The 20,725-nt window shown below is 55.8% G+C and overlaps 1 protein-coding gene across 5 annotated transcripts in view; it reads left to right on the forward strand.

Annotated features, from left to right (window-relative positions):
* Positions 1 to 20,390, forward strand: part of hth (Meis homeobox homothorax) — a 273,655-nt gene extending 253,265 nt beyond the window's left edge. The window contains exon 9 of one of the 5 annotated variants that reach the window (XM_025298145.1): positions 19,996 to 20,387. In XM_025298145.1, coding sequence (XP_025153930.1) covers positions 19,996 to 20,345 — 350 coding nt within the window. In that variant the 3' untranslated portion in view covers positions 20,346 to 20,387. Of the gene's footprint in view, positions 1 to 19,995 lie in introns of all 5 variants that reach the window. The other 4 variants (XM_025298131.1, XM_025298151.1, XM_025298138.1 and 1 more) reach the window with 4 other exon arrangements.
* Positions 20,391 to 20,725: the final 335 nt, after the last annotated feature.

Raw genomic sequence — 20,725 nt, forward strand, 5'->3', positions numbered from 1 at the left:
GTCGGAGGCCCGGCGTACATATACTTGGAACGATATTGCCGCAACGCCCGCTGTGTTATTACGGCATTACTTTCCATCGTACACGGGATCCATCGCGCTCAACCCACGAGCACAACGACAACGTCTCCTCGTTGTCCCGGACATTTTTCCGGGCTTCTCCCTCTTCGTCGTGGTGAGAGAAGGAGAGAACAAGAGAATGGGAGAGTTTGCTTTACTCTACTCCCGAACAATCGATAAATTTGGCGCGTACATTTAGCAAGCGAGTTTAGAAGACAGCGCGCTTCGACAATTTCTCGCAGCCCGCGCATGGCTCCGCTACGAGCTTGCGAAAATCAGCTAGCGCGGATGAATATGCAGTCGCGAGATCGGATGTTGCAAGCGGCGATAATGAATAATTAAACGACGCACGGTTACTTATGCCGCACTTGTGTGAGGAGACCAGCAGGAATTCTCGTCCATACGAACGCGCAGACGTCCGCCTGACGCGACTCCCTTATTCCGTTTCTAATCGCGAGTCGTCGCTTTATCAAGCTCTCTCCGTCTTGTAATTGAGATGTCAGGCTTTCAGTCTTCGGTCATTCCTCCGCACCGTCGCTTCGCCACCGAGCGGAAAGTGGCACGCACAAATTATTATGCCGGACCAGGCGGGTCCTCGCTGTCGTTATCTCCTCAGCGGCTTGTTTCTCACCCCGCCCTATTAGTTCTCCGTGTCCCGAGGACACCTATACGGTGCCGAGTCGTCCCCGCGTGTTTCCTTCTCTCTCTCCCTTCCCTCCTTCCCTCCCTTTCTCTCTCTCTCTCTCTCTCTCTCTCTCTCTCTCTCTTTCGTCGTCCGCCGCCGATCGTCACGGACTTGAGCGCGATCCAGCAGGATCCAACGGGCCCCGGTGAAATACTGCGACTCGATTTCGACACCTCGGCATCGTTAATTAGCGCGACTTTTACTCTCCCGCGGCTCCTTCGCGTTTAATTACATCGCCGGGGGGGGGGAGGGAGAGAGAGAGAGAGAGAGAGAGAGAGAGAGAGAGAGAGAGAGAGAGAGAGAGAGAGAGAGAGAGAGAGAGAGAGAGAATGAGTGAGAGGCACTCGGGGCACACCTCAGAGGAGGCACGCGGGGGTCGCCTCGTGTGTTACACACTCTCGGCTACCTGCCGGACGTGACACACCGGCTCTCACGACCAACACGTGCCCTCGACTGGTATCGTCTGGTATCGGCGGTGTCAGACACACACGGTCGCGTACACGGACTGACCAACACTGGTTGACGTCGTAAACGCCGATCGTGTGTACGATTCGGTAATGAGGTCGTGTCTCCTGCGAGTCGAACGGCGCGAGGATCAACGCGAGAGTATTTGTCAAACGCGACGACGCCGACGACGACAAGGACGCATCTTTAATCGCTCTTCGTTAGAGACGTATGCTTATCTTCAAATGTCCCGATAAAATGTTGAGGATACGGAAAGAAAGGACGAAATCACTGTCGAGAGGATCGAACGTGTTCACAATTGCTCCACAGTTGAGAAAAAAATGTTCAGCTGAGAGAGAAGAGCACGCACCGATATATTTAATCGACGCGGAACAACGGATAAGAATCTCAGAAGCAGGCATTCGTCTAGGCGACTACAGGCCGGTTTACGGTGTTACCCTCGCCAACTAAGCGGCCCTTTGTTTGTTTGTTGTTCCGGTTTAATTCTTTCGCGAGGTGTATCGTCGAGGGTTCGCGGTATAGGTCAATGGGAAACTAATTGTCGACGCTCGGAGGGGTGCGGTCGGAGCGAGAAAGAGAAAAAGGCAAGAGAGGGTGTAGAGGGGCCGTTCGCTGTTCGCTCGAAGGGTCGATTCGAGGGTGGTCGAAAAGTCTAAGCACTCGACGAAAGCCGGCGAGAAAAGTAGCGGGCGCCATGCCGGACGGCGAGGCTAGACGATCGCGATGGTGTGTGGTGTGTGTGGTGATGCTGCACCGTGGCGACGGTGACGCCGGCGGAGAGTAGTGATGGTGAAGGGAGAACGAGGGCACTCGAGTGAAGAGGGCCGACAACAGATTGCCACGGCGAGAGAAACAATGCGATTCCGTCCCACCCCTTGTTGCCCCTAATCTTCCCTTCTCGGGTGCAACGTGCACGCAACGCGCACGCTTCTACGAGGCACTCGACGACTCGGCATCGAGTGTGTGTTTCAATGGCGCCTATATTGACTCGGATACCGAAATGACACGATCACGCGCGTCGCGCTTCCCGTCATTCGTCTCTCGCGTCTCTCGCGTCTTCTGCTTCTCCCGTTCGTTGACTGCGCGCGCGGTGAATCCGAAAGGGCGGCCGCGTGACGAAAGCCCGTTGTGATGGAAATTCGCCTGGTCAGATGAAGATTCACGCTTCGAGGGAGATTTCGCAAAATTTCACTTCCGTCACGCTCGACGGAATTTGCACGGTTAATGTAGAACGAAAGCCGCGGCTCGGCTCGAGCTTAAGTTTGATGTCAAAATTGGATCAATTTCCACGTAATATATAATCATCCCGTTGCCTTTTACTCCCCCCCCCCCCCCGCCCGCTGCGCGGCATCTTCGTCGGACGTTTAAGAAATTTGCGAAATTGCAGGCTCGATGCCCGAGGGTGCCGTTTATTCTTTAAATTTCACCTGCACATAAAATATAAAGTATCGACATTATGTATTTATTATAATGCGACCTAGAGGCAGGGGCCGATCGAGTAGTCACGTTGAGCCTCTCGGAGTCGAGAGGCCTCGGGAGAACCGCGCCGCGCCGCGCCGCGCCGGTAGGAGAAGGAAGAGACTCGAGAGAGAGAGGGAGGGTCGGGAATAATCAATTTATCACTGCAGGTGCCTCCGCGCATTTACATACGCGAGACGACGCTGCAGCCGTGACGCCGTGTCGTGGTGGTCGTTGTTTTCACGTTCGCGGCCACGTATGCGCGCGTGTGCGCGACGCAAATTGCGCGACGGTAGATGAGCTCCGCACGGCGAGAGGCTCTTCTTGCCTCGACTCGATGAAAATGTCGGCGTACGGCCAATCAAACAGTCGTCCGTTACCATGTTATTCCTGCTCCTGCGCTCGGTAGCACCCTCAGTAGCGTATCGTAAACGAACGCGGTCCTCCGTGGCCCTCCGATCGGATTTCTCCGCGAGATGTGTTATTCGCGTGTATTTCAGAAGTCGCAGAAGTCCGCCGAGACAGAGACGAAAACAAGATACCATACAGATGTCGACCGAGACGTCGAGATGATCGAACGCTTGACGCGATTAACGAAGGCGCTCTCTCCCTCTGGTGTAATATCCAAAAGGAGCGAAGTGCTCAGAGCGACGTGAAGTCGCCATGGTGACCTTGACTTCGCCAACGGTACCTTCGTAAATTCGTCTTCTTCATTAATCACGAGAAGAGAGACAGGGGAGAGATCGTGGGCCGAAAATACCTTTTACATAATCTCCGTGGAGCAGCACGTGACGCTGACACGCGAAGGATCAACGTTCTCCCCCTTCCTCTCGCGCTTCTGGATCGACGATCGGCCGATCGCACCGAGTCACGCTTTAAATATCTCATTCTAATTTTAATGGGGCGAGAGCATTAATCCTTAACGGCCGCGACCACCGACAACCCGGTTCCGTTGATCGGCGCTAAGGTCGCGTCTGTACTTAATCTATCTCTCCAAGTGCGCCGTAAAAGCGGCGCTAATACGAGCGCGATCTGAGCGCGAGCGCGCGCGTACGCATTGATTTACGAGGTCGTACGCGATCGTCTGTCCGCGTGTTCGTCCTTCCTCCTCCTCCTCCTCCTCCTCCTCCTCCTCCTCCTCCTCCTCCTCCTCTTCTCGCCATCCCGACGATGATCATCCTCGTAGCCGATGTTGCGTCTGCCGGCGACGCGATATACGCAACGTGCGAATTACACACACGTTGCTCTCTTCATCTCGCGTTTCTTTTAATCTCCCCGTCGCGCACAGTGAGCGAAAAGTATCGTTTACGAGTTACATCCGTTGTAACATACAACTTCGCACGACCGTCCGACGCGAAATTCAGCGCGCGAGCGTACGCATAACAACGGAGTAAAAATATTTGTCGCGCGCACGCGCGCGCCTACCCTTGATTTGATAAGAGCACACGCGTTATGCAATATTTCGTAGCGTTCGCAGGGCACAGGTCACACTTTTAACACACGGCGCCACGCGATTTCCACAATTTCTCGCGTTTTACGAAGTCTCCCTTCGCTACACGGCGACGTTGCCCTCGACCGACGGTGTCACGTATCGGAGCTTACGAAAGCTACGTGTTCTCCCCTCCGTCCCTTTCTCCATCCTTCGTTTCGACTCGGTCGCTTCCATCCTTTTCCCCTTCGTTTTTTCTTTTTCTTCCTCCGCCTCTCTGTCTCTTTCTCTCTCCCTCTTTGCGACTTGGCGGCAACATCAACGACGGCCGGCGGTAAAATAATCGTAAAGTAACGGGACGTTTCGCCCACGCGAGACGGGTCCTCCTTCGTGCGGCGCGTTACATACTCTCTACACCTACTTCTTCTATCTACATATCGGGCCAGCGTGCGCGACTCTTTCCTCCCCCGTGCCCGCCGCTTCACTCTCGTTTCGGCCTCCTCTCCGTGAGATAGCGACGTGCCGTGCGAGGCGCGCACTGCGCACACCGTAACCCATAAGGGGTTAGGTTTACGACTGCGGCCGTGTGTCGATATCGCCGCAGCCGTGTGTACGTCGCGCTACGTGGAGTACGCCCGACCTCTCGGAACTTCTAGCTCTGTAAACACGTTCCCGCGCGGCCTTACGTAGACGTAGCGGAGCTTGCATTCGCTCGGCTCGCCGAACATCGTGTATCGAGTCGTAAAAGTACCGAGCATGCCGCGTTGCTGCGTGTCTTTTCAGCTTCGTCTACTTTTTTACATGTCAAGGAATTAGATGTTGGATATACGTGTCGATTCAGGTCAGGTATCGGTGTTACTTTCGGTTGATTCGCGATTAGCCTCCTCGCGCAATCTATTGTGACGCATGCGTACGCGTCATCGTCGAAATATTTTCTCACGCATTAGCAAGGATGATCGGGACGATCGGGATGATGGGGCCCCGCGGGCTTTTGGACGTTAACGTCGAGAGGAGAGGCATAACGATGTGTGGCACGGCGGAATTCGAACGCAAGAAAGAACGGAATAGAATTCGGTGCGAAGCAGAGTTGCAGTCGTCGTCGTCGTCGTCGTCGTCGTCGTCGTCGCCGCCGCCGCTCCTCTTTCTCCTCTTCCTCCTCGTTCACATCGTTGTCGTCTTCGTCGCAGCTGTCGCTGTTTTGTCTGCTTTCCCGCTCTCTTTCTCGCTTATTCTCTCCACATTTCCGACTCCGACGTTACCCCTCTCCCTTCTCTCTATCTCTTCCTCTCTCTATAGATCCCTTTATTTCGTCCTCTCTCGCTCTCTTCGAAAGCTATTCCGAATGCCGCGCTCTCGCCGCTATTTTCGTTACGTTAAAAATGCATCCATCGAGCCACATCAACGCGCCCATTCGCCGTCGCGTCGTCGACCTTTCTCACAGTCGGAGGCTTCCACGTCGATCCCCGATCTCCCGGAGATCACGAGGAGCGCAAGTAAGGCGCCATTAAACGACCGCTTGCACCCTCCTTCGTGGCTGCTTTTACAGTGGCCCGCTAATTGACGCCATTGTAAATAAGACGTCTCTCTCGCACGCGTGCACTCTCTCTCTCTCTCTCTCTCTCTCTCTCTCTCTCTTTGTAGACTGTTATTTTATGTGGACGACTAAATCGCCGCATTGTGGCTATTTTAAACACGAAATTGTGTTTAGCGCAGCACTTTGCGATCCCCGCGGGCAATCTCTGTCTCTGTGTCTCTCTCTCTCTCTCTCTCTCTCTCTCTGTCTCTCTCTCTCTCTCTCTCTCTCTCTCTCTCTCTCTCTCTCTCTCTTTAACGAGAACGACCGACAGAAATTCGGCGTATTGTAGAAAAGCCGAGTGGTCGTGTCTGATCCAGCCGGTTCGATTTAATTTTAGATCGCGTTATTTAGCTCGGCCGTCGCAAAAAGATATTTACGTTTTCTTCGCGCAGCCTCGTGTCGCTTGTGCACTTTTGCGTAATATTTCGGTCGCGGTGTGGATATAGAAAAGGAAGAGAGAATAAGAGAGAGAGAGAGAGAGAGAGAGAGAGAGAGAAGTGCGTTTGTGCAATTCCGCGGCAGCCTATTCGTTCGAGAGGCACGTGGAAGCGAAGAAAGGCGAAGGAGGTAGCGGGAGAACGGGAACGCGAAAGGGAAAAGAAGCGCGGATATATGTTGGTTAGAGACGTACGTAAGATGGAGTCTGGTTTGATGGAATGCCGTTTCCATCCCAACCGCGACCCTCCCTCGCTCCTTTCCCGATGTTCACCACCTCGCGCGCGCACCATCCACCTCTCACGAGGAACATGTGTGCGAGGCCGTGTTAAGACGACCCTCGCGCGCTTTCAGACTGCCATGCCGTTACCAATCTCGAGCGCTTAGGAACGGCCGAGTCTCTGTAGCCACCCAAGGCAACCAATGGGAGGAAACGCCGTATTTGGGCCTGCATATAGGCCCCTCTTTTATGCACGGCACGCAACGTGTCTCTCGTGTCCCTAAAGCGAAGATAATGATCGCGGCGCTTTGATTAGCGCAGGAAAGGAGATCAAGAGAGAAGAGAGAGAGAGAGAGAGAGAGAGAGAGAAAAGTGAATTCCTCGCGGCAATGACTCGCGCAAATATTCGTCGCTCCCTTCGAGTGTAACACGTATGATTTGTTTCTTGTCCTCCCTCTTTCTTTACCCGCTTTCACTCTCCATGCCTGACAAACTAGTCACTGTGGAATAGCAATCATGATTGTTTTCTTTTTTAATTGGAGATGGCACGTTCGGATTTTCCTGTTCCCGCAAGCGAACGAATGTGTTCTCGCGGTGTTGAACTTCATGGGTTTACGAGGGTCATTCGTAAGCGACCTGCTGGCGTCTTAGCTCGGTGCAGCAAATTCAGTGTCGCTCAGTTGCGCCCGCGGTGATATTCCATCACGCTCGTTGACGGAACGACAAAACATTTCGCTCCTTTAGTCCGGCCCCAGCACGAAGGGATGTAAGTCAACGGAGCACTTAAGCATGGCGCTGCGATTCTCGGCACTAAATAACGCGGCGTGTCCGAGAAGAGAGAACAGGAGAGAGGAGAGGAGAGGAGAGGAGAAGAGAGAGACGGACGGCCGGCCGGCCGGCCGGCCTCGTTCTCGCCCTTTACACGTTCGCCTCGTTCGCGTTCGCCGCACCGCTCCGTTTGGCTCCGTTCCGTAGATGCGTGCCGTGGATAAAAAGCTCCTTCCAACTTCTGGTCGGCCGCGCGGTCTTATCGGCGATCGGGGTACGTCGACGCGGTCGATAGCCGACATGCTCGTATAAAATATCGCGGCCGACTTTTATATCTGCGCCCAAGTTTGACACGCTGGGAGAGGATATCCGATATCTGATTTTTCGTCCTGGACGCTCGCGGAAAATTGAATGTCTGTTTGCCGCGATAATTCACCGTTCGTATCGCAAAGCCGGGATCTTGCTCCTTCGCTGCGCGAGAGAGCGGCCGAGCCGCCGACCAAGCCGCAAAGTCGTGTCGTCGCTCGTCAACGCGCTGACCGAGCGCGAAGGGTTGCGTTGGCTGGCTGGCTGGCTGGCTGGCTGGTTGATCGGTCGGTCGGTCGGTCGGTCGGTCGATCGGTCGGTCGGTCGGTCGGTTGGTCGGTCGGTCGGGTCTGGCTCCGTGATTGTAGAGCGCCGAATCTGTCGCCACGTGTTTTATGGCACGACCAAATTGGCGGGAGAGCCGCGGCTGAAGGGGGAAGTTGTAATAAAACGGACGCGCTAAACGTGTCACTCAATGTCACTGGTAGATGCCGGTGTCGGGCGTACGCGGGGGCGGCAGGGGAACGGGGGCAATTCGAATCTAGCCATAGTAATATCGAGCATCGCGAAGAGAGGGAGAGAGAGAGAGAGAGAATGGTGAAGGGCGGCACAGCGTTGTTTCTCTTGGTAAAACGGAAATTGAACCGCGGCGGTCACGACAACCGTGAATTCGCGCTCGCGTTGCAACTACGCTGCGCGGATAGAGGAGTTTCGACAAATAAGGGCGCAGGCTGCAGTTGCCGCCCCGGCATCGATAAAACGCGAGAGTACGAATGCGATAATTCACGAGCGAGTGAGTTAGCCGCGCTTTCTCATTCCGGAGGGCGGCTTATCGCCGCCGTATGTACTCGCTAATGTGAGCTCTCGTTAGATTTGCGATACACCAGCGACAATGTGGTCATTGCACTGATTAGTTTCAACATGCACCTCTGCCCGCCTCGTAAGAGCCGCCTCGTAAGAGAAATTCAGAAAGAAAAGAAAGAAAAGAGTTCAATCTTCTCTCCCTTTCCATAAAGTTGACAGGATTCTCCGTACTAGTCGAAATCCAAGCGAATCTCCCGCGACGCCGTTGCCGTCCGGGAGTGGATATCATCAGGCAAAAGTAGTCGGAGCGCGCTATCGATCAAACGAACCGGTCGCCCGAGCCCGTCCCCCACCCGCGCCCCAAACGAATTCCAGTTGATCCAGCTAAGCGCTGTCCTAATATCGTCCGGCCGATTCCACGAGCGGATCTCTGCCGCGCTCGTTTTCGGTGATCCGCTAATGGCGAAGTGCCGAAACGTTGCCTTCGGTGGAACGGACGGACGGACGGACGGACGGACGGACGGACGGACGGCGAAGGAGCGAGAAGGGAGAGAAAGCAGAGACCGGCCGAGCGACGCTGACGGACCGGCATGAATAATGTCGGCTCATTATTCTTTCGGGGGATTTATCAGGTCGGAGTACCGATAACGCGCGCTCTCTTTTCGTTCGGTCGTCCCGCCGGGGAAGATGCGTCCGGAGATAGCTATGCATTTATGCGTGTTGCTGGAGGATGAAGACCGCGCGCGGCGGGGGGGGTTTTCGTTCCCTCTTCTCTCCTCCGTCCTCCACACGTCGCGGCCGTTTTCTCTCGGCTCGGTCCTTCTCCTTCGCTTGCTCCGCTCGCGAGAGCTGCCCCTGTCGCTCTTCCCTCGTCGCCGATTTCCACCCCTGTCCTCCTTCCTCCTCGATCCTCCGGCACCCCGCGTATATCGTTGGAGGAGACCGTATCATAGTTAGGAGAATCTCGGTTCGGTTTCTGCGGGGCGCTAACAAGACGGGCCTGCGGGCCAGCCGGGTGAGTTATGGGCCCTCATGCGCGCCATACACACGGACGTGCATAACACACACACACACACACATAGGCGCGCAACACATAGGCGCGCATGTGTACGTGCGCGACGAACATAGCACAATATCGCGACCCGTCTCGTTGGGATAGGATATAGAGTGCATAGCGAAGCTGTCGCCAGTTTTCTGGCTCATTACTAACCACCGGTGCTCATTTCTCTCGGCTCTCGGCCGGCCGGAAAGCAACGAATTGGTTTGCGTGTCTCGCGCGCGCCGCCGAATCAAGCGACTGCGCGGTGTCGACAGTTATTAGCGAATTCTGCGCGTCGGATTGTTGTTGATAAATTCGTAGCGCAGCGGAAGCGAGGCAGGACGGGCACGACGCGCGTTTGTTAAACCGCGTGGATTCGGAGCGGGGAATGCTATTTCGGCGCTGGATATAATTTTACGGGGACACTTTCACGCGCGCAGCCCACGGTATCGGTCGCGGGCAGGAGGAGGAGGAGGAGGAGGAGGAACCCATCTGCCGAAGGGGTGTCTCGTCGATCGTGTTATAATTATCGCGTCCGTGAGACGAGGGGGGACGGCGACGGGCGCGAGCAGACGCGTGGAAATAAACGAGCTGCGTTAACGCATCGCGGCGCATGACGAAAAGTTTAAACGTCGCGTCGCGACGCCGCACACGGTGACAAAAAGTAAAGCTCGCGCGGGCGGCGCCAGTCGGTGCGAGGAGATCTCCGCCGCGGCTTACTAATCCCAGGACGAAAGCCGATATGTTCCCGTTCGGGACACGTGCTCGTCACATGTCCCAAAAGCTATCCGCGCTTGTCAACGACGAAGACGACGACGGCGACGGCGACGAGACGAGACGAAAACGACGAGAACGCCGCTGGCGCACGCGGCGGCGGCGGCGGCGTCGGTCGGCGTCGCGCATCCACCGACGGCACGTTTCCATTAACGCTTTTATTTCCGCGGGTTACGACGGTGGCTCGTCGTCGAACGGCCGATTTTACTGCGGCCTCTTCCACGAGCCAACAGTCGTCCTCGCCGAGGAACGACCGCTCGTCGAGAGGATCGCGCGCGCGCGCGCGCGCGCGAAAGTTTACGTAAACACCGGCGCCCCGGAATTTCGAGCGCGAATTATCCGTTAATTGCGTCGCCTATCGTTCGCATCAACAGGAAACCGAAGTTACCGCACTCGTTTACGAAGACTCCGAAGCGAAAGTAGCTCGTCGCGCGAGCTGCCTCGCGCTCTTCCGCTGGAAAGGGAAACACGCGAGACACGGTGCGTATGTGCGCGCGCGATAGCTGTACGATTGCATAATTTTATGGACGATGACTGCGTGCGATCCATCGCGAGGAGGCGGGGAAAATCTCACATCTCCCGTCAGACCGACGTAATCGCAGATAAAACACTTTACCTGCAATTGATGGAAACGTGTTATTATACGACGCATAATTTTGCATAGCTTCGCACGTGGATTGTATTACGCGCTTGAATAATATATCAAGCACGTCGAGATTCGGAAGCTGCTGAAATTCTGAAATAGTGACAAGTAGGTGAATGAAGAGTGAAGGGACGGGGTGGGGGAAGGGGGAGGGGGCAGATAGGCAGATCAACCGCGCACTCGCGTTACTCGTATACTCGAAACTCCTCATTCTCGGTCGAGAACAAAAATTACGATTGGCGATTTATCTGACGACGAGAAAAGCTTGAGAAGCGTGCGACCTCCGTTAATCCCGCGATTAACGAACGCTTCGGTCATCGCGTGGCGCGACGCGACTCGATGCTCGACGCCGCGCGCGCTCGCTAATAATTTTCGTTCCAGCGGAGCGAATTAAGACGGAGCCTCACGTCCTACCGGTAATTATCGCGGTAACAGCGCCGTTGCTAGTAACAGCACATCACCGAAGCCGCAGCACGGTCCCGCGGCATTAATTAGCACAATCTCCGTACGTGCCTCGCTGGCAACGTTGCCCGGGAGATATCGCGACTTTTATCTATTTGTCCGCGCTGCTTCTCTCGCGGCGGCGGCGGCGGCGGCGGCGGCGGCGTCATGGTACGCCAAGGTGCGCGCGTTCCTCTCGTCATTCTCATTAAACGCGATCGCGCGCGCGCGCGGGAGGTCGCGCAAGGGTAAACGCTCGTACGTTGAGTGGAGTGCGGAATTCCTGCACTCCGGAATATCTCGGAATCGAGCGCTCGTTTTGCTCTCCTTTTCCCTTTCGTTACACGAGAGCGACGCGAGTGGTGCGCACTTTTGCCCTCGTCTTATCTCTCGCGCCGCTCCAAGACGTTACTTTCCGCAGCTACTTTTGCCGACGCGACGCGTTACAAAAAGCACACGGCGTGGGCGTAACGACACCCGACACCTGTCGCCTCCATCGGAGGAGGAGAAGGGAGCGAGGGTGGCGACAGTCGTGCCAAAATCTCCGCTCCATCTCCGCGACTCATTCCGCGATCTTCCTCCTTCCCCTCGCTCACGAGCGCGCTGCGCTCGTAAATCGCGCGAGTGACCACTTACGTTCCCTGGCCGGCGCGGAAAAAAGGCGTCCGCGGGTTCGAGCGGTTCCCGCGGCGCGGCGGCCGATACAAATCGGCGATTTATCACACAGATTGTTATCCAACGCGTGCGCGCTCGCGGATCGCGGTAGCTGCTCGGTGCACGCTCGATGAATCCCAATGCCGTTCTCTCCACCGTCCTAATGGCCCTCGCGCCGTTTCTTCGGCTACGTGTCGCGACTCGCGCTTTATACGTAATTGATACGGCCGTGTACGCGCGGAGAGGCGCGCACCTATGATTTCCTCGGGCCGCTCCGAACCGGCCGTCGGCGCCGCCGCCGCCGCCGCCGCCGCCGCCGCCGCCGCTGCTGCCGCGCCGCGTTGCACCGTCCGATCGATCTGTATTCATAGGTCGTATGGCATAAAATACACTCGGCATGTCCATGAATCAGATAACTGTCACAGCTGCTCCAGCGATGTCTCAATCAACCGTGCTCGTTCTTTCGCTCTCGCGCGATCGCTGCGATCCGTTCGCTCGTTTTGTATTTTTTATTCTTCTTTCCTCTTTTTTTTTTTTTCTTTTTTTTCCCGTTTCCTTTATCCGCCTCGACCACGGCCGCCTCCGCATCTCTCTTCTCCTCTCCTTCTCCGCCGCTTTATTTATCGCCATAATCCCGCGCGAGAGATACGCGTTAGCTCCTCACCCACGGCACCGGTGACTCTGGTGTCTCGCGCTGCTCGTTTTGCGCGTCGCGACCGTCGACGGAAGGAGGGCGAAGTCCCGCCGGCGCGGCGAGGAGAATGAGTCCGCGGCGGTTACGAGCGGGCGAGCGAGCGCGCGCGCGCGCGGCCGAGAAAAGGCGGAGAAAAATGCCGCTCGGCGCGCGGCGAGCGCTTCTTTTTCCGTCGGCGCCGTTTTCAACTCGGCGGCGTTTACACTCTGCTGCTGATCGGATAAATCGGGGATAAGTCGCGCGCGGTCGACGAGCTGTCGACAAGTGCGAGCGAGCGAGCAAGCAAGCGCGCGAAAACGATCGCTCTCCTCTCTGCGCCGAGCATTTTCGTCGGCCGCGGCGCGTTCTCGCGCGTCTCCTTCTCGCTCATCTCTGTGTAAACAATCGGAGAAATTAGAATCGGGGCGGACGGGACGCGCTCTCGTTCTCGGCGGATCTCCGGGCGACATTCCTGAGACTCCGAACTCTATCATAACAATAATATCTAGAGCGAGCGGAACGAAAGGCGATGCTTTTAGGGGACGACGCGAGCGCGCGCGGGAGAAGCGGAGGGACTTCTGGACGAGCGACGTTCCATCCGTTAATCCGCATAGCTCGCCCGACGTCTCCGGCCGCTTCTTCTTCGTCCCTCCGTCTCATATTTGTCCCGGCTCGTAGAGCGATAGGTAGATATTTCGGTCTCTTCCCTCTTGCTTTCTCCGCGGGAAACACGCCGGCGGTGTCGTGCGTCATTCGGGTTACGGGGATTCAAAATCTAAATTCTCGACTCTCGCGTGAAATCGACGAGTCCGGACGCGTTGTATGTGTGTGTGTGTGTGTGTGTGTGTGAGAGAGAGAGAGAGAGAAAGAGAGCCCGGGTCTCTCAGGATCATCCGGGTGATGAAACACGTCGTTGCCGTAGCAGTTACAGCTTTTCGACGTGAACGTTAACGGCCGCGGCGGCTTAATGTAATTTCTCTGAGCGGAGAACGATTTTGTCCAGGGATTAACCTTGTTAATCGGCAAGAAGACATTGGAACGTCGAGATACGCGCGGTGTCTCGATCTCTTCTGTACGATTAATTGCAAATGATATTTGGAAAATGAAAAAGATGGACCCTGCGATAGAGTCCGCTTTTTCTACAGCTCGCTTGGCAAAATTATTGTCTGTTTCGTATTACAAAGTGAAAAGTCTGTAAAAGTCAGCCGAGAAACCGTCCGTAATGAGAGGGTTAATCGCAAATCTCTCTTTTTCCGCGAGCGGATGTTAAAAGAAAAAAGGGAGACCTGCGCGCACCCCTAATTTCAACTTGCTGATTCCATTGCTCGCGTACGCGGGCCGCTAGACACACATACACACACACACACCACACACACACACACACGCACGCACGGTGTACTAAATTATCCGCGTCGCGCGGCTCATTTGTAAGACAAACTTCCACAAAGTACGCTTCACACGGACTACCTTCGCGACGAGATCTCTCCCCCGTGCTGGCGATGTCCCCGTTCGTCGCCGCTGACGCCAACGCCGCCGTTTCTGAGAGAGTTCCTCATCTCGCCTCATCTCTCCTACAATCGCCGATTAATCTCCCGGTTAAGCAGATTCCCGGATTAAGCGAGGCTCGTCGCACGACGACGCCGCCGCCGCCGCCGCCGCGCCGTGCAGATGCGCGCGCTCGGTGAAATCGACCGCGACGATTCTCTCGCGTGCGACGCGGCGCGGCGTGGCGCGACGCGCCGAGGGATGCCGGCGAGCCACATTTCATCGTCAAAAATAGTCTGGGAATCGCCACAGAGGGAGAAAGGGAGAGGTTCCCTGTATTCGTCGTTACCGCGGACGAGCTTGCCGTTCGCGCGCGCGACTCTCGGAGTAACTCGAGCCAGAAGCCGGCGTGTTTTGGTGCAACGACCTTTCGCGGTCCTCGGACTCTCACCGTCGCGCGTAATCGAAGGCTGTCGAAGATCGAGACGGGGCGACGACGGGCGGTAAAACGCGCTACGTCTATTATGAGCTGACTCTGCTCTTCCGGGCGCGATCGATAGCCGTCGGGGTGCTGCCACTAGCGACGGTGCCTCTTCGTGGCCTACAAAATTTCGCTTCGACTGAAGCCCGCGTCTACGCGAGAGTGGATCGCGAGAGCGGCACCGTCGTCGCCCTCGTCGCCTTCGTGACCGTGAAACGCGATACCCGTAGAGGCGTGTCCCGTCGACGTGTTTCCCCGCTTTTTCAATTTCCCCCCCTCTCTCTCTCTCTCTCTCTCTCCTTTTATTTTATCGTCACTCTTCGCTCTTTCTTTCCGCGCGTGGTGCGGCAACAAATAAATATCTCGGTATATCCGGTACGTCCTCTACCTACACGCTACATGCCGGAGGGTCGCGCACTCTCGGGCTCGTGTCTAAAGTCGTACGCGCGCGGAGGAGTTTGAAGCGGATCCGCGTAGTTGGAAGAAGCGTCTGACGAGGAAGAGTGCGAAGAGGCGAGGGGAACAGGCGAGAAAGGGGAGGCTGAGAGAGAGAGAGAGAGAGAGAGAGAGAGAGAGAGAGAGAGAGAGGGAGAGGGAGAGGGAGAGAAAGATGAGAACGCGCGCGCGGTCCTCTCTCGCTTCGACGGGATGGGAATAAGGAGGAGTTTATTTTCAGCGGCCATATGCGCCGGTTATTTCGACAGTTTGCGCGGCCACCCTAAATAGCGGCTGCGCGGCCTCTCGTCTTCGAGGAAGACGTTCCTCGGCTTGACGTTCTGTAGCAACGTGAGAGGTCGCCATCGATTTGCCCCTCCTGCGTGGATTCCGCACGCCTTCCGGCGAATTGCACCTTCGCGAGCACGCTGCGTGTGCGCTTATGAATGATCGTTCGATTATGGGGGAGAGAATGAAACGCGCGCACTCGGCGTGTGCGACTTCGCTGAAATATCTGAAATATTCATGCGAATTCAATGAACCCGGCCTGGTGGCATGGTAAATCCGGTCGTGCGTGTTCCAACGTGCTGCCTCCGCGAATCAATGTATTTCTAATTGAACACTGGATCGTTAGAATAAGATATTCCCGGTGCTGCGTGAATCAGATTTGCGCGTGTATATATTTTCAACCGCGCGCGCCGCCGGCTAATGTCATGTCTGTCCTGTCGCGGGTGTAGATTCGACCTGATTGAGACCTGCCGTCGAAGTGAGGTGAGTGTGCTTTAATGTTGGGCAATTGTGCGCTCTCCCCTCTCCCCTTTCTCTCGTCGAGAAGAAAAGAACTCTGCGGGTCCCAGGGTTCCAGAATAAAGTAAATGAGAATCGACTAATCAGCCTGGCGACCGGCCTCCGCTGGCGCGACGCGCTTCCCCCAGCGAAGAACGTCGTCGTATTTTCGATTTTGAGAATGGCCCATGCGCTCGCGCGAACGCGCACACGCGAGATAGAGATCTCGGCCTACCGAAATAGATTATCGCCGGCGTGCATGAGGCTTCGCCCATTCTCCATTCGCTAAGTATAGCTCGCGACAAGCCGAGAGAAAGAAACCGGGCGCGTCATTCCGGGCTCGCGCGTCGGTCGGAAGCGCGTCGTCTCGGACGGGGTCGGAAGAACGGGCGCGAGAAAGAGAGAGACAGAGAGAGAGAGAGAGAGAGAGAGAGAGAGAGAGAGAGAGAGAGAGAGAAAGCGGACAGGCAACGGAGACGGCATAAACGTATAATTGGCCGCACTTAAATCTCTATAACGCGGTAGTAAAAATGCGCGGTACGCCGCGTAAATCAACACGCGGACGATATAGCTTCCCTGCCCCGCCGTTGCCGTCGTCGCTACCGCCGCCGTCGCCGCCGACGCGGTTGTTTCGCCGAGAGCGTCCTCGTAAACGCGTCGTACAGGGCGCGTGAATACACGTGTGAATGAACGCGTTCGCGGGTCGGCGTGCGAAATTTCCGCCGCGCCGCGCAACTGTGGCACGCACGGCCTTCGACCGCGAAACGGTCCGCGCGAAATCGTTCGGTGTGCGTGTGCGGATGCGTGGGCGGAATTCGCGGTGTCAGTCTCCAAGCTGAGGAAAGATCGATGGCGCGCGCGGCCGTCGGAGTATCGATGCGGCTAACCGTTTTCATTGATCGCCGCCACGTCGGCGACACGGTATAGAGTCGGTGTAATTGCGCACCGCGGTAGAACACAGACGAGGTAATTTCCCCGCTCGATTTTCGATAGGTGCCCTCTGTGCCTCTTTCATGCGGCGGAGTCTCGCTCGATACGGCCGCGGCGGCGATAAGCGGCGGTATTTTCGCTCGAAACAATTTCGTGAAAATAGCGCCGCTCGAAGTCGCGGGTGCCGGTATTTCGCTCGAACTTGGAGTAGATTCCGTATGAGCGGATGCTTCGATCGATTAGAGCGAATGCGTTCCTGCGGAATCACTCTTCGGGTTTCGAGTGAAAGTATTCACTCGGCGGTTCGGATTCGCGGGTTCGGTTTCACTCTGTGCAAACGGGAAATCGTTGCACTTTGGCTGACACCACGCTCGTCGAGTGAAATTTCGCTCCGGGAAATTTTTAGGGAGTATTATTGAACGAACGAATTGAGAGGAACACCGCGACAGAGAGAGACGCGAGTTTGCGACGTAATGCATCCCCCCTTCCCCCCCCCCCCCGTTTAAAAAAATAAGAGCGCATATTCTCGGATTCTGTCTGCCGTACGCTTACACGCGAGTGTGCGGAGGTGTGTGTCTCCAGACTGAACGGAAAGTCGGCGTGGGCTGTCGATCGCGATCCTGATCCCGTGACGTGAGCGCGCGCGCGCGCTCGATTGCGACGACGAGAAACGACATTACATTATCGATGACAGCCTGTGGGCGGATGATCGCCCGCGAAATACCAGTGCGGCTGGATTACATGTGTGCATCGACGTGCCGGCGCGAATATCTAAAGTCAAATAAGATTTTAACGACCTGTCGCGCGGAAGAGCGTGTCGTACGTTTTCGAATGAATTATCGCGACCGTAATGCGACATTCGTTCTTCTTTCTTTTTTTTTTTTTTTTTTCGTTGCCCCGATGCAGCTTCGCGCGATAAATTGCGATATTTTCAAGTGTTTCCAGAGAACCTGCTCCAATCACAGTTTTCCCGCTTTCTGCTTTTAAAAAATATATAAGCAGGATGAAAGAGAGAGAGAAGAGAGAGAGAGAGAGAGAGAGAGAGAAGTCGCGCAGCGATATAAATGCGATCCACAGGATTGAGCAGAGAAAGAGAGAAAAACGACCGCGCGATCAGAAAGAAATCGGTCCGCGTCGGGCAGACAAGACTAACGACACCCTGACGAAGGAGAGAGCGTTTTCCTTCTGCGGGACACCGCGTGATACGTCGCCCGTGCAGAATCGCGTGGCGCGGCGCGGCGCGGCGCGGCGCGGCACGGCGCAGCACAACACAGTACGGCCGGTACGCTACATTAACCCGATTCAGCGAGTAAATTAACTGCAATCAGAGGGACGTTCCCGTTAGCCATTCCGTTATTCCGCTAGCCAGCCGCCGTTCGTTCTGCGAGCTCGCAGGCCGCCCTCTATTCGACTGTGCGACTACGCCATTAACGGGCTCGCAGGGAAGCTAAGCGTCTGACGTCGTTTTTGTCGAATGCGCAACGACTGGTCGGCCGGGTATTACACGTCGCGGGTGGAAAACACAAGCTTCGCCAGCGCGCGGGAAGAAGCCGCCACCCCTGGTGAAGCGGAAGCGAGCGATTCGCCCTCGAGAGGACAAGCGAGAATCATCGCGGCGCAAACGCTTCTCGGTATCTCGCGACTCTGTCGTGAAATGTTACTCGCCGATTTCGACAGCGCGCGCGATACTCTCGGCGGCACCGAGCGTATCAAAGCTCCGCGACTTCGTGCCGTCGTTTAGCGCCTTTGGCAGCGCGGCGGCTGGCATCGATGGTCGATTCGCCGGGAAATCGCGCCTCATAGAATTGGTCGGATCACCGGGACGAATCGCGTCACGACGCGATGAATGCCCATCAGGCCGGGATATCGGCCGAGCCGAGGCGAGGCGAGGCGCCTTTTCTCGTTTTCTCTCCCCCGGAGCGTTTCGGGAAAGCGGCACACGCGAGAATACGTCGTACGTGGCAGCGATTTCCATCGATCTCCCGTCGTTCCGGTCCGTCCGCTCCTACGACGGACAAATTTTTCGTTCTGCTCGCCCTCTTCGCGTCCGCCCTCCCGACGACGACGGCGACGGGCCGCTCGACGAATTCAAAGTTAATCTCGGGCACGAGACCGTTCTTTGGCGAGAGAGAGAGAGAGAGAGAGAGGGGGGGAGGGAGGAGGGGGGTCGGCGCCCCCGGGCGACCTGTCATCGTGAACCCCCTGGGAGAGCGCCGGGCTCACCCTGATCTCTCTGTTACGATAGAACCTTGGGAACCGGAGCCTCGGGCACCACGATAAGGCTCGGTCATTTATAATCCGCCGGCGTAAGTAGCCCTCCGCTCTCCTTTCTGGCTGATTGCGAGGAGAAGGAATAAAGGGAACCTCGAACTTCCGGAGCCCGGGCTCGTCCGGGAGATTGATTCGCCGGGACATCACGGGAATTCCGGCGAAATTGCATTTTATTCCATAATCGCGCATCCGAGACCGTCGCGGTGACACGCTAACGATCGCGTGGCCGCTGTAGCCGTATTATTAGCGATGAAAATTCGCAGTCGTGAGGAATATCAGGAAACACATCGCGTGTTTTACAACGGTGGGGTTTTGTACACTTTTTTTCAATGCGATATGCTAACTAACGAGCGTGGCTCGGACCGCGTTGGAAAATATAAAAAAGATTGGCGGAGAAATGACAGCGGCGTGTCCGGAGAGCATAACTAAAAGCATCTTAATATCTCTCATTACTGTCTCGTTCCACGAGTCCCCGGTGACCGCGCAATTAAAAAGCTAAGATTGATAAATGACGGGGATTTAATGCGCGAGTGTGACGGCGAGGGGTGAGGTGAAGGGGCACGGAGGCGGGCGGGGATGCCCGGCCGAGCCGAGAACGAAGCGTACACGGGGTTCGCCGGGTCGAAGGGGCCCGGGTGATTGCGGGTGGCTTAATGGTGTTTGTATGCATGGGAACCAGCCCTAGGGTCGAGGCAGTTATCGCTCACCAGGGTATGGACCGAAAATCGGGGCGCGCGTTTAAACGCGTCGGAAATCCTACTTCTACGTTCACCTCGCGATTTAATCGCGAGCCCACTGAAAACGCGATTTCTCTGGGCTTGTTGCTTTCGAAAACGAAAAAATATTGAAAATCATCATATTTATACGTGCTTACCGTATTTTTTTATATTTAGGATCACGTAGAAAATCAAGCGAACCTTGCTATCACATGAATTATCGTAGCTATTTGTTACAAAATATTATTTATTACCACTTGAACGTGCTATTGGTTGTGTCATAAACAGCCTCTGAAACGGACGCTAATACACATTCAACTCGCGCGACTTTGGTTTTTCTCAAGTGTTCTCAAGTGTTGCGACTGAAACAAGAGAGAAAGAAACGAGCATCGGCGGTTGTATCGTAGACTCGCGTTGTTTACCGAGACGGCACGTGATGACCTCTGGCTCTCTACTTATTGTTGCAGGTGACGCGAGTAACGCGAGTATCGGTAGTGGCGAGGGCACGGGCGAGGAGGACGACGACTCGTCGGGCAAGAAGAACCAAAAGAAGCGAGGAATCTTCCCCAAGGTCGCGACCAACATCCTCAGGGCGTGGCTGTTCCAGCATCTCACGGTGAGTACCTTCTTCATCATACAGTGCGCCGACGACGTTCCTGTCTACGAAACGCCTCCGGAAAAGCGTCTCTCGCGACGTCGCAGGAACAGATTATCACTCGTCGCAACTCGCGGCGGCGGACGAAGGAGAAGAAGCGATCACGACGCGGCCGTCCGCGGTCGAAGCCCCAATTTTGGCTCGTTAAGCCAAAATTAAAGCCATCGGGAAGTTTCGAAACCGTCGTAGCCCGTCGTCGAGAACGCACGTCAGGATGAAAGTGCGCGTCCTGCTACCGAACAGTCACGCGTGCCAATCATTCTCATTTTGGTCCGAGAGAGCGAATTTATTCTCCAGCGATGCGTTTATCTCTCGCCTCTGCGTTACCTTTGCCGCAATCCCGCATCGATCTTGTTCGGACCTCTCTTGCTCGAATTCGCAGGAGAGAAACGGAAGCGCCCGGCGCGGCGTCTCTCCCCTTGACGCTCCCTTGACGCGCGCGCGCGCGCGTCAATGTCAAAGTCCGCGGGCAATTAGCGAAAAAGGCACGCTCCGTCGAGCAAAAGAAGGACGTTTGAAAAAGATCGGGAGAGCGAGAG

Source organism: Harpegnathos saltator, unplaced genomic scaffold (assembly GCF_003227715.2).
Source record: "Harpegnathos saltator strain DR-91 unplaced genomic scaffold, Hsal_v8.6 scaffold100, whole genome shotgun sequence".
Taxonomy (NCBI): Eukaryota; Metazoa; Arthropoda; class Insecta; order Hymenoptera; family Formicidae; genus Harpegnathos; species Harpegnathos saltator.